General features: G+C 43.6%; 1 protein-coding gene across 4 annotated transcripts; it reads right to left on the reverse strand.

Moving 5' to 3' along the window:
• Nucleotides 1-4,176: 4,176 nt before the first annotated feature.
• On the reverse strand, nt 4,177-13,927 carry LOC118386284 (guanylate-binding protein 1-like). Of its 4 annotated transcripts, XM_035773913.2 has the most exons (12): nt 13,781-13,927; nt 13,267-13,466; nt 12,965-13,092; nt 12,710-12,819; nt 12,097-12,308; nt 11,347-11,589; nt 8,949-9,229; nt 8,623-8,835; nt 8,250-8,352; nt 7,691-7,987; nt 5,257-5,363; nt 4,177-5,096 (listed from the first exon to the last, which is right to left on the reverse strand). In XM_035773913.2, the coding sequence occupies exons 2-12, from the start codon at nt 13,436-13,438 to the stop codon at nt 4,623-4,625; spliced, it is 2,340 nt and encodes a 779-aa protein (XP_035629806.2). In that variant the 5' UTR covers nt 13,439-13,466; nt 13,781-13,927; the 3' UTR covers nt 4,177-4,622. The 4 variants fall into 4 exon arrangements, with proteins under 4 accessions (XP_035629806.2, XP_035629804.2, XP_035629805.2 ...); XM_035773911.2 differs by lacking the exon at nt 7,691-7,987 and having other exon boundaries at nt 5,257-5,381; XM_035773912.2 differs by lacking the exon at nt 7,691-7,987 and having other exon boundaries at nt 5,257-5,381; nt 13,267-13,490; nt 13,781-13,799.
• Between the last annotated feature and the right edge of the window lie 142 nt (nt 13,928-14,069).

Raw genomic sequence — 14,069 nt, forward strand, 5'->3', positions numbered from 1 at the left:
GGCAAAGAAGTTAGAGTGATACACTTGCCCCACCCACCTACACTTAAGTCTGCTATGAGAGTTATTTTTCAGATGGGTTTCTTGCAAAAATATAATATCAGACGAGAGTGCTTTCAAGTGGGCTAGGACCTTGCCTCTCTTAATTTGTTCGTTTAAATCCTTGACATTCCAGGAAGTGAATGTAAGCCCCGCCCTCCTCTAATTTGTAGTTCCTATGGTGGCCTGCATAACATGTAACTTGATAAAAAGGTAAGAAAGCGCACCAAACCATCACTATCAGCATATGTAGCACCTACACCCGAGCAGTATCCCACCCCTCCCCCTGCAAGCACCTTTACTTCCCACCCTGTTCCCCTAATTACCCCAACACTTACCCCCCCATCAACCCATTAACAGGCATGCACAAACGGGAGAGAAAAAAAGGAAAAATAAAAATAATAAACACATTGTCTGGCCGATGCCAAAGATGCACAGCACGACCTCGAACAAGAGGTAAAACAAAAATAAAATCCCAACTATACGTTCACCTCTCACTATCCTAGAACTTCTACTAACATATGAACTAAGGAGGCTCCCGCGAATAAAGTGTTCAGTTAGCATCTAATAAACCTAAACAGAATAAGTTGCAACTTAAAAATATTGCGCATTTAAGCGTCATCCTGGGTCAATCCCAGAGATAAGCAAGGTATAGCCTCAAGATTATATTGCTTAGCACTGCCGGTGCTATCCCAACATTTATGGGAGTACCATCTACGACCTGCACATCTGCTCTGGCTTGCTGCAGGGTCGGATCCTGGTTTTGGGCCGTCCCAAAATTCGTCAAGGACCCTGCCAGGTCTGCTGGTTCTAGATCGTCGTCCTCTGAATTCAGATCGACCCCAGCCCCACTAGTACCGGGCTGTTCGTTATCAGCGAGGTTTGCCACTTCATCCTCCTCCTCCCCTACTAGCACCTGTGATGTTGTCCCCTGGGAGACCTCCTTTCTTGGCTTTGGTTGAAGGTCCCATGCTTCTTCCTGCTTAGTCAGGGTTGTTGGCTTCTCAAATATGCCATTATTGTGGCCTAACTTTGCAAAGTTAGGAAAGTCTCTACCCAATATTACATCATATGGCATCTTTGGGACCACGCCGACCTCATAATCCAGCAGACCGTCCTCTGTTTGTATGCTCACTAAGGCCGTGCAGACGGGTATCCCCATGAATGCATGTAACACTGACATCCTGTCTTGTATCCAGTTTATGATTCGGCACTAGGCTTGCAACAACCGGGGTTAGCATACTGCCGGAATCCAGCAGTGCTTCAACCTCTTTCCTTTCAACCTTCACCCTGCACATATGTTTGTTTCTTGATCTTTCAAGTACAGTGGTTACAACAGGACATGCATACCATATATCATCTTCATTTTCACAGAGGTTACATTGCATTGGCTCTTCTTTAATAGAGCAGTAGGCTGCAATATATCCCGGTTGATTACAAGTGTAACAGATAATAGGGGTTCGAGGGGTGGCCCCCTCGACACCTTAGTGTCTCGGCCTGATTCTGATTATTTCCTCATGGCCCCACGCTGCTCTCTTTCCCCTCCATATGTTGGGACAGCCTTACCCTGTCCGCTGGTTCGCCCAGGCCTGGGGAACGGGAATCTTTCCTCCGGTGCCTGCTCAGCTGTTCCTGCCGTTCAATACCGTTCAACCAGGCCCACGAGATGGTTGGCGGAAAGTACATCGTTCTGGCCAACCCATCGTCTCCCTTCTTGGGGTAGACCTCTACTGGTTGAGCACGATGGTATCTACGATCTCGGCGGATGACCGGGTCTCTGTTGGCAACCATTTCCGTGCCAGGTGAATCAAGTCGAACATCTGTGTTCGTGGGGGTTGTCCCGGTCGGTAGGACCACTGGTGGAAGCGGTGTGCCCTCACAGTATCGGTCACTCCCAGTCTAGTCAGGATATCTCCCTTATCGTAATCATGTGCATCTTTCAACTCCAGGTCAAAATACGCTTTTTGAGCGTCCCCTGCCAGGTATGGTGCCAAAAGCCCTGCCCATTCTTCTTTCGGCCACTTCTCCCTCTCTGCTGTCCTTTCGAAGGTGGTAAGATATGCTTCCACATCATCCTGTGCTGTCATTTTCTGAAGAAAATTATTGGCCCGCCTCTGGGTATTTGCAGCTGGTAATTGAGCCCCAATTTGGTCCGCTAGCCCCTTTAGGCCTTCTCTTAACTCCCGAGTGTTTCTCTCTTGCTCTTCTCTGAGCAGCTGGTTGGTGCGGTGCTGGACCTGTAACGTGTCCTGATACATTCGCATTGCATCCTGATGAGCTATTTGTTGAGCTCTAGTTGCCTCTTGTTGGGCGGCCGTCGCTTGTAACAGGGCCTGTATGGCTCCCTCCATACTCATTTTCCTGAGAAACTGTCCTAACCAAACAAAGCCACAAAAAAAAAACCTGACTCCCCAATGGAGTGCTAACTGAACATTTTTATTTTTCTTCTACCTAACCAGTGGTATGGTTAGTCCATGCCCACATTCTCCACCACGTGTGGCAATCCTCTTCAAGGTTAGGAGCGTTTGTCACAAATTAAGTGGTAAACTGTCACCAAATCACCCAAGAATGAGAGTTCTTTCGAACAGGACAGTACCTGTGTGTTTGTTTCTCCGTCCTGGTCCACCCAGGCCGTAGGCGAGGTCAAGGATAGCAGGGTTCGGTACACAAATCGGGTTCTCGGTAGGTCCAGGTCCAAATACCAACAGGTAAGTCCAAAACAATCCAGCTCATACACGGTAAATCCAGCCAATCTCTATTGTCTCTTTCTATATTGTTCATAGATTCTTCCAGCCCTCTCTCTTCCTCTTCCTGGTTTTCCTTGACCCTTTATCTCTGGGTCGGCTCCACCTTCTGAGGGTTCCCCTTGCTTCTGGTACTTGTAGTTTTGGCGGTTGGCCATTTTGTGATCTGCAGTTCTGACAGGGGTGGCCATTTTAGTGATTGGGCAGAGCCCGTTTATTAGTTCTGCTCTCACATATCTGCCATTTATCACTCGACCCCCTTCTTTGCCACAATACATACATACCCACACAAAAAAATCATATATAAAAATGTATATTTAAAAAATATGTAAATACATCCATATGCACATATACACATACAAACATTCATACCCCAGAATAACAATCTACACTGATTTAAAATATAACACATGCATAATACTAAAATGCTAAGAGAAAATAGTAATAAAGTACAAATAGTAATTATATGTACGCACACCTACACAGACACAAGCACTACAGAGGGCTGGTGGGAATCTAGTCGGGAGAGCGGCCCACGGCTAGACAAAGGCAGAACTGCACAAAACATCAACTTGCTAACCAGGTGTCTGCATCTGCCCCTTCCCAACCATCACCCCCAGTCCCCGGCAAGCAATAAATAAATGGTATGGTAGTAAGAATAATGTAAGGATACAAAGTTACTTTTTAACATGTTTTAAAAATGTTTTACCTTTGTTAGATCATTAGTACACATTTTAAATGGCTTTTACAGATTTGATGTTTACAAGGAAAGTACTTTTATTCATGGTTGCTTTCATTGATTTTAACAACACATACTTTTTAACAAATTTAAATGTAACTTTCAAATGCTGTGTTTTATGCTTTGTTGCCGTTTTTATGTGTATAAATGATGTAAAAATGTATGAGCTGTTTAAGGGAAATGTGTTAATAAAACTTTTCCAAAAGAAAAAAAAAATCTGTTTATCAAAATAAGGTGGATAACTCCTTGATCCTGCTTTGTGGCATTCGCCTCGGGTATTGATGTGTGTGGTGTGTCCAAGCAGCAGATTAATGAAGATCATTAGTCCTATAGGAATATCATTACTGCATGTCTCGTCCGTGCCCTAAAGCTGATCTGGGTACTGATCATCTGAGTAGAGATATAATTACATAATTCATTAATTACAGTTCCTCTTGTCCTGCTGCTGATGTACACGTTTGTAGTTGATTAAATTGATATGAGGTGACTGAAAGACAGGATGTGTCTCTTTTTCATGTGAATGCTTGTGCTTTTGTTTCCATGTAGAGATTCAGCTGGTGTTCAGTTCATCAGTTCTCCCCGTTGATCAATAACTCTATTTAAACAGGTTTAGCGTCATCCTTAACCCTATCAGAGAAAATGTGAAAAGTTATCGAATAGAGATGAAACAAGGTTTATTCAAAAAGAAATCACAATTACAAAACATGATAATGGTCAACCCTGAAGTGAAAAACTCATTGAAGATGAGCAGTTCCATTCTAGCCTTACGTGTAATATAGAACAACACATTTGACCTCGACAAGTTCAGCAAGCTCATTTATTTTACACTACATCCAAGAACAAAACACAAATTAACTCTCCAATTTAAAGATTGATCTATAATAACTTTTAAATATGACGTAATATTATCAGAATGAGAAATCAATGGTTATAAACTGAGGAACTGACGTCTGTGAAGTCACAGCTGGTTTGGCCCCATTGTGCTGTTGTTGCACAGCAGTCTTTCTGTTGCACTATTTCCTAGTAGCTCTTCTGGTTAATGTTGAGACTGGAGAAAGGTGTGGCTGCTGATCTGGACCATTGACCAATCTCTGGTGAATCCTTTACACCTCTGAGCCAGGGCTTTTGCTAGTTGTACCTGTGTTGACTTTGGGCAGAGTTGTGTCTTTAGAGTTGCCAACTGCTCCCGTTTCGAGTTTGGGCGTGGCCGTCTTGTCTTGCTTGAGTGTCATGCCCTCCTTATCAGGGATATTGCCAACCGCACCTGATTTGAGATTGAATCTGACCTGCTCCTTGAACACAAGCGCCTTGCATTGCTCACGGGCTTTCTTATAGTTAAAGTAGTGACCTAAGCCATTGCTGACACTCTCCATGACACCCTGTGCTATGGCTCTGAAGTTACGAGACTGCTCTTCCTTCTCCTCCCCCTTCTCTCTCAGGCTCTGTATCTCCTCCTTCATGGCTGCCTCTTTCTCTGTGAAGCCCTTAGCCATCAGATTTTCTTGCTCACGGAGCTTGCTATCTAGCGCTCTCTCCAACTCATGTTGCTTCTCCTTCGCCTCCTGGACCATCTTAGTCTAAAATCACAGAGGGACAACATAAAAAGCAATCTGCATCTTCTCAAAGACTACTGTGTTTACCTCCCTCAGTTACTACAATCTGTGGTTATAGTTAAAAAATATAAAATATAATTTTATGAGATATGGTATAGTATAGCTTCCCAGTGTTCATACATACCTCTAGCTGACAGATTCCCTCCTGATGACTCCTCTCCCTCTCCTGGATCAGTTTCTCTAACTGGTGCTGTTTCTCTGCCTCCATCTTCACTGCCTGTTCAGCCATGGCTCTCTTCTCTTGCTCCTCTGTGTCAGAAAAGACAGTAGCCAATGGCTATTTCTCAAGTGCAAACTGATGGATTCATGGTCTGAAAACCATTTGAACACCAAAATGTGACCCAGTACCTGAGATAAAAGTAAGAGGGTTGATGACTTTCATTTTTGCATTGTTGTTTTCCTTTGTTTTTCTCTTTTGTTAATTTTGTTGGTGGCTTGGGGGAGGGGGGTGACGTCTTGGATGGTTAAGAGGCAGCTGTCGGGGAAATGTTGGGGGGAACTTGGAGGGTTAGCGTTTGGGAGCTTGGGCCAGTGGCCGATAGGTGGCTGGTTCGGGTCCCCATTTGGACTTAGTGGAAGATCTGCAGACGTGCCCTTTGGCGGGGCGTGGACCCTGGTTGATATTGTGGGTCGCTGTGGATGGGAGTCTGTTAGATGACTGAATGTAATTTAAATGTTGAGCGACTCACTGCAGGTAGATTGTACGTTCAATGAAAAATATATAATAGCAAAAAGAGGTGCGTCAGGCCTCGAATGCATAAATGGGGTTTTCCAGATGCGAGTCAGTAACAGACTACTACTACTTACATAAACACTAAAAGATTCAAAGTGGATTCAAAACAATTTATTTATAAACTGATAAGCATTTTATAAACAACTTAAAATGATAATATCCAAATGACTCATATTTTGCTTCAATAGACAACGTTCTCAAAGAATATAAGACCATAAAAACAAGACTGAACAAAAATAGAAACGCAACATGTAAAGTGTTGATCCCATATTTCACGAGCTGAAATAAAATCAGCTGGAAATGTTCCATACACATAAAAAGCATATTTCTCTCAATTATTTTGTACAAATTTGTTACATCCCTGTTAGTGACCATTTCTCCTTTGCCAAGATAATCCATCCACCTGACAGGTGTGGCATATCAAAAAGCTGATTAAACAGCATGATCATTACAGAGATGCACCTTGTGCTGGCAACAATAAAAGGCCACTCAAATGAGCAGTTGTTACACAACACCACAGATGTCTGAAGTCGAGGGAGCATGCAATTGGCATGCTTATTGCAGGAATGTCCACCAGAGCTGTTGCCAGAGAATTGAATGTTCAATATCAGTATGTCTCACCGGCCTCAAAACTGCAGACCACATGTAACCACACCAGCCCAGGACCTCCACATCCACTTTCTGCACAAACTGTCTCAGGGAAGCTCACCTGCATGCTCGTCATCCTCAACAGGGTCTTGACCTGACTGCAGTTTGGCCACCTTCGATGACCACTGGCATGCTGGAGAAGTGTGCTCTTCACCGATGAATCACAGTTTCAACTGTACAGGGCAGATGGCAGACAGCATGTAGGGTGTCGTGTTGGCGAGCGGCTTGCTGATGTCAACGTTGTGAACAGAGTGCCCCATGGTGGCGGTGGGGTTATGGTTTGGGCCAGCATAAGCAACGGACAACAAACACAATTGCATTTTATCGATGGCAAGTTGAATGCACAGGGAAACTGTGATGAGATCCTGAGGCCTATTGTCGTACAATTCATCCGCGGTCATCACCTCATGTTTGAGCATGATAATGCACGGCCCGTGTCGCTAGGATCTGAACACAATTTTTGGAAGTTGAAAATGTCCCAGTTCTGGGACGCTCTGGATCGACATTGTGTTCCAGTTTTTGCCAACATCCAGCAACTTCACACAGCTATTGAAGAGGAGTGGGACAACATTCCACAATCAATGGACTGATCAACTCTATGCAAAGATGTGTTGTGCTGCATGAGGAAAATGGTGGTCACACCAGATACTGACTGGTTTCCTGGTCTACACCCTACTCTTTTTAAGGTATCTGTGACCAACAGATGCATATCTGCATTCCCAGTCATGTTAAATCCATAGATTAGGGCTAATGAATTTATTTCAGTTGATTGATTTCATGCCCCATCTGGATGTAATTCAGTAAAATCTTTGAAATTGTTGCTTTTATATTTTTGTTCAGTGTATATTATGATTAAAGAAAAGTCTTAGTTAGTCTAGAAATGTTTTCATTAAAGCCTCTAGATTTAAGCGCTATACTAGTACAGTGATAATTTCACCAAAATCTGTAAATACATATACTGTATGAGAAAAATAATACATTGCTCTTGCATATAAAGCTTATACTGATACTAAGCATGGCTATCAACTTTACTTTCCGCAAATGTGTACATGCTCAAGTAATACACAATGTTTCTACTTCATAAAAGCTCCCCTCATGAGCTTATATTGAAAGAAAGTGTTGGCAGCGTCCAATCCAAGTCGAAGAACAGGCATGACTGTAGACTCAAGGAAACCACCTCCTTCCTTCTCAGGTTTGTTGCTCTTCTTGAACTCCTCTATCTCCTGTCTCATTAAGTCAGCCTTCTCCTTGTGACCCTTCTCCAGCAGATCCTTCTGCTCCTGCATCTTGCACTCCAAGGCCCTGTGGAAGTCCCGTTCCTGTTGCTTCATCTCCTCCTTCATCTTCTCTTCCATCTGCTTCAACTTCTCATCTTTGCTTCTGCGATCGTCCTCCATGGTGCGCTCCATCTCCAACCGTTTCTCTTCAGCAGCCTTCTTCTCCTGCTCCAGCACAGCTGATCTCTCCTTCTCCTCTGCATGGTCCAAAGGAAGAGTTGAGGTAGGAAAACACTCTAGCTTCTGGACTACTCATGTTCTCTCTCATATGGAGTCAGACAGCCCCTGATCTTTTCCATGTTCTGGAGTAGGCCATACCTTTTAGATTACTCTTTCAAACATCCCAGATCTTTGTTGACTTCGTGCAAGATTATCACCAATTTATTGTGGGAAGTCACTCCAACCAGAAAAATGAATGCAACCAGATAATAACATCCCAATGCTATATTTTGGACTTACCGTGGATCTTTTTCTCATTTTCTGTCAATTTTTTGTCAGCTTGCAGGATGGAATTCTTCTCTAGACTCTTATCCCTCAGGAACTGCTCAAGAATCTCCTCAGCCTGTAGAAAACACCCCCAAAGGCTACATGTTTTATCATTGGTTGATGGCAATCTGTTTCTGGTATGATGCTACAGATGGAAGCTAACATGGAAGCTAATCTTAACTGATTTGCCTAGTTAAATAAAGGTAAATAAATCATAAGAGGTTGATAGAAACAGCAATCCATCTACGAAATTGAAACTAAGTGGATCGGCCTGAAAGATGAGAACAGCTCCAGTGTTTAATATGGATATTTTGATGAATGTTTCAGCCCTAGCAAGGATTCTTACCCTAACTCCTTTATCAGGCTCGGCCCGGTACTGTGCCACCATGTTGTCATGGTGACTGCAGTAAAGCTCATATCCTCCAGGTGTGGCATAGATCCCCTCCTTAATCTTCTGGGCCATCGGAGCAGACAGCTTCTCCAGAAGAGCCACACACTTCTTCTCTGAGGCATCCTCGTTCTGGATGAGAAGGTCAGCGTAGTGCTTTGCAATGGCCACCTGCAGGAGTCAAGAATGTTTTAGGGAAGCATTTCTAAAAAAGTGGTCCTTGACAGAGTTAAGAACTAAGGCAGTGTTTGTACCAGGCACAGATCTGAAATGATGACCCTTACCGCCAACGCTTTCAAGAAATCCCCATTTTCGTCTTTGAAGGATCGTTTCATGAAAGCCTGCGTGGTCTGGTGGTCTGAGCGGAGGTGATGAGCTGAAATCTGACCCATGTCCACAGGGAATAAGGCCTTCACCTCCTCCATACCCCTCTGGTATACTACCTGGCCCTCGTCCACAGCAGCCTGGTTCTCAATTTGAGCCATGGCCAGCACCGCATTCTCCAGACAGGGCACAGAGCCTTTGGCTATGGTCTCCACATAGGTTTTAACCAAGTGGCCGAGCACTGCAATCAGATAGAGGCGGGAAGAAAAATATAAGTGTATACATTTGGTGGTACAATAACATAGGCTACATTTTTTTATGATTCGTTTTTTATTTCACCTTCATTTAACCAGGTAGGCTAGTTGAGAACAAGTTCTCATTTACAACTGCGACCTGGCCAAGGTAAAGCAAAGCAGTGCGACACAAACAAAAAAGTTACACATGGAATAAACAAGCGTACAGTCAATAACACAATAGAAAAAAAGAAAGTCTATATACAATGTGTGCAAATGGCATGAGGAGGTAAGGCAATAAAAAGTAATGACAATTTAGCAAATTAACACTGGAGTGATAGATGTACAGATGATGATGTGCAAGTAGAAATACTGGTGTGCAAAAGAGCAGAAAAGTAAATAAAAGCAATATGAGGATGAGGTAGGTAGATTGGATGGGTATTTACAGATGGGCTATGTACAGCTGCAGCGATCGGTTAGCTGCTCAGATAGCTGATGTTTAAAGTTAATGAAGGAAATATAAGTCTCCAGCTTCAGCAATTTTTGCAATTTGTTCCAGTCATTGGCAGCAGAGAACTGGAAGGAATGGCGGCCAAAGCAAGTGTTTGCTTTGGGGATGACCAGTGAGAAATACCTGCTGGAGTGCGTGCTACAGGTGGGTGTTGTTATCGTGACCAGTGAGCTGAGATAAGGCGGAGCTTTACCTAGCAAAGACTTATAGATGATCTGAAGCCAGTGGGTCTGGCGACGGATATGTAGCGAGGGCCAGCCGACGAGAGCATACAGGTCGCGGTGGTGGGTGGTATATGGGGCATTGGTGACAAAACAGATGGCACTGTGGTAGACTGCATCCAGTTTGCTGACTAGAGTGATGGAGGCTATTCTGTAAATTACATCGGCGATGTCGAGGATCGGTAGGATAGTCAGTTTTACGAGGGTATGTTTGGCGGCGTGAGTGAAGGAGGCTTGGTTGCCAAATAGGAACCCGATTCTAGATATAATTTTGGATTGGAGATGTTTAATATGAGTCTGGAAGGAGAGTTTACAGTCTAGCCAGACACCTAGGTATTTGTAGTTGTCCACATATTCTAAGTCAGAACCGTCCAGAGTAGTGATGCTAGTCGGGCAGCGAACGATTGAAAAGCATGCATTTAGTTCTACTAGCGTTTAAGAGCAGTTGGAGGCCACGGAAGGAGTGTTGTATGGCATTGAAGCTCGTTTGGAGGTTTGTTTACACAATGTCCAAAGAAGGGCCAGATGTATACGGAATGGTGTCGTCTGCATAGAGGTGGATCAGGGAATCACCCGCAGCAAGAGCGACATCGTTGATATATACAGAGAAAAGAGTCGGCCCGAGAATTGAACCCTGTGGCACCCCCATAGAGACCGCCAGAGGTCCGGACAACAGGCCCTTCGATTTGACACACTGAACTCTGTCTGAGAAGTAGTTGGTGAACCAGGCGAGGCAGTCATTTGAGAAACCAAGGCTGTTGAGTCTGCCGATAAGAATACTGTGATTGACAGAGTCGAAAGCCTTGGCCAGGTCGGTGAACACGGCTGCACAGTACTGTCTTTTATCAATGGCGGTTATATCGTTTAGTACCTTGAGCGTGGCTGAAGTGCACCTGTGACCAGCTTGGAAACAGGACTGCACAGCAGAGAAGGTACGGTGGGATTCAAAATGGTCAGTAATCAGTTTATTAATTTGGCTTTCAAAGACTTTAGAAAGGCAGGGCAGGAAGGATATAGGTCTGTAACAGTTTGGGTCTAGAATGTGACCGCGGCAGCTTTCCAATCTTTAGGGACCTCGGACAATACGAAAGAGAGGTTGAACAGACTGGTAATAGGGGTTGCAACAATGGAGGTGGATAATTTTAGAAAAAGAGGGTCCAGATTGTCTAGCCCAGCTGATTTGTACAGGTCCAGGTTTTGCAGCTCTTTCAGAACATCTGCTGTGTGGATTTTGGTGAAGGAGAAGCTGGGGAGGCTTGGGCAAGTAGCTGCGGGGGGTACGGAGCTGTTGGCAGGGGTTGGGGTATCCAGGAGGAAAGCATGGCCAGCCATAGAGAAATGCTTATTGAAACATTCAATGCATCTGTGCAGAATCTGCTGATTTTTGACTTACTTCTCCCGGTTACTTTGTGGCCCCCTTTCACAGTTTTTGTACGGCTCTCCTGGAAAATGAAGCGGCAGAAAGTATCTGCAACCTTTCGGAAGCTTCCACAGAGGTCAGCCTCGTCCATGGAATCCAGATGGGGCATGTTGGCAGGAGTTGTAGGAGTGGGGAATACAAAGCACTTGCGCGAGGGGAAGTAGTTCCGGATGCACTCTCGTGGGAGGTTGTACATCAGGTTCTTTTTACCCCCACCTGAATGATAGTCAGCATTCACCATTACAGTTGACATTAGTCTATTTTTAGGGCCAGTTTCCCAGACACAGATTAGGCCTGGTCCTGGACACAAAAGTGTGTTCAATGGAGAATCTCGTCTGGAGGCCTAATCTGTGTCTGGGAGACTGGCCCTTAGTTCACCATCCAAACACACAATCATTAACAGAGAAGCATATATAGAGATATGCATAAATGAACTTAAGGCAGAAGACTTTATGACCAATAAACAAACTGGATAAAATAATTGTGTCACTTGATTTATGAGTCTGTTTGATTATGAGTGTAATCCTACAATACATTTTCACGGGAATGATTTTATAACGTGTAATTTAGCAAGTGTCAGAGCAAATATCAATCTTCTTGTTTTTCAACCTCTTTGTTCTTGTGAGAATGATTGTTCCATTTGTATAAATGTTCATGGGGAGCACTATTCTAGAGACATTGTGCACAGTTGATCATTGGGGCGGTGGCTAGTGCTAATGTCACCTTTTCTGAGTTCCAGGGAATGCTCCAGATACTCATCTTCGGTGACGTTTCTACCGTCGATCTCGAGTAGTAGAGTGAAATCTCTGATGGTCCACACGAAATTTGGAAAGAACTGCACAAACTGGGCGTCCCCTGCTTCCTCATCATCGTGAGAGGATGAAGCTGCACTGGAAGAATTCACCTTGATCCGCTCTGTCAGCTCACTCACATATCTTTAGGGCCGGTTGAGGATTGACTGATAAAAGCTACCAAAGTAGCTGCTACAGTTGTACAAGGACTTGCTTTTCAACAGTTATATCATACAAGTCATTTCAGTTTCATTTTGAGTGGACTGTGTCCACATGCACTGAGTAACCCCTAAGGGAATGGATACAACAAAGTTGAACATTCTGCAAACACATAATTAAACGCTGTCTATAAGGACATGTTGCTCAGCATCCAATAGATATACAAACATACAGCACTTTCACTTTCAATATGAGAGGGACTTCCAAGAAATGGTCTGGTTGGGGGAAATATCCCCTACCCATGTGACCTGTCCACCTTTCAAAGTCAATAGGAAAGAAAACTGGGAGGATTGCCATGGGCAAATTGATATTGGTTTAAAGGATACTGGAGGTTCTCCACGGCTTGATTGTCGATGGTCCCTCGACTGTTGTAGACCAGAGTACTGCTTAACAGAATGGCCAAGGAGAAGATCCAGGCATCATTCTTAGAATCTCCCTGAAACAAGTATGACAACCGCAACATGTATTTGTGATCTGGCGAAATGTAATTAAATTATTTAAAATATGAGTGTGTTTAGATATGTGTTCACTGTGCTGATTAGTAATGTGAATTCTAAAGAGACTTAACTTTGACCTCTCACCTTCTCCACATCCCCCAGCCCCTCTGTATCCAGCAGCACCAGGGTGTGGTCTCTTTTTTCAGGATGAGGCACACACCACATCCAGATTCCCTTAGTCTTAGATTGGATGGTGGCGCCAAGGGCAAAACCTAAATCAATATTTCAAAGACCAATTTCAGAAAAAAATAATGTAATACAATGTATTTCTAAACCAGTGTGTGTACTGATGAAAATAAACATTTAATTGGGCATTGACTATTGAGGTACAGCTGATGGTCAAACCAGTCTGTACATTTTGATTTGTTTCTCAGCATCAGTCTCACCTTGTCTCTTTCCAGCCAGCTTGTTCATGAGGTAGGACTTGCCGGTGCGGTACAGCCCGACCACCGCCACCACTACGACTTGCTGGTTCAGACCCATCAGGTACTTGATGGCACCAGGAACTACATGAAGCTCGCCGTCGGCGTTTTCGACGAGGCACATTGGGGAATCCATCGTCAAAGGATTTCACAGGATGATTAGCCTACAGCTCCCAGAAATAGGCAATCTTTAATATAAATATTAATTAAATATAGTTCAGGTGAAATATTTATATACGTTTATTATCGATTCCTTCTATAAATTAAGCTCACAATGTGAATAGTCTACTGCATATGCCATGCAAATATATTATTAAAAAGATCTTCACCATGAAACAGCTTAGCCATATGCATACCAACATTTAGTTCAAATGAAGTTAAATTATTGTCCAATGACAGCTACAATTTCATTATGAAATTCGTCTGCAAAAATGTAATGGTTTCCTGCTATGGTACAGCATTCGTCGGTCCTACTTACATAAACGACTCATCCACAAATCCTCTCCAAACCAACTGAGGTTAATCGCAGAGGAACAATGTCCTGCTGGCTATATATTTGCTGCGAAACAGAAAGTGAAAGTTGCCTAGGCTTTCTTTCTGTTCACTTTTTTTCACCAGTCCAATACGAGATTGAACTGACGCAAACTACTTTAAAAATCATCAACAAAATCTTTCAAAATGTCAGAAGGAAATGCAATAGAAATATTCAATTGTGAATGGCGTTATTGAGCCTATTATCGAGCTATTGTTCAACTAGGAATAATGCC

The sequence above is a fragment of the Oncorhynchus keta genome, chromosome 7 (genome assembly GCF_023373465.1).
Source record: "Oncorhynchus keta strain PuntledgeMale-10-30-2019 chromosome 7, Oket_V2, whole genome shotgun sequence".
Lineage (NCBI taxonomy): Eukaryota > Metazoa > Chordata > Actinopteri > Salmoniformes > Salmonidae > Oncorhynchus > Oncorhynchus keta.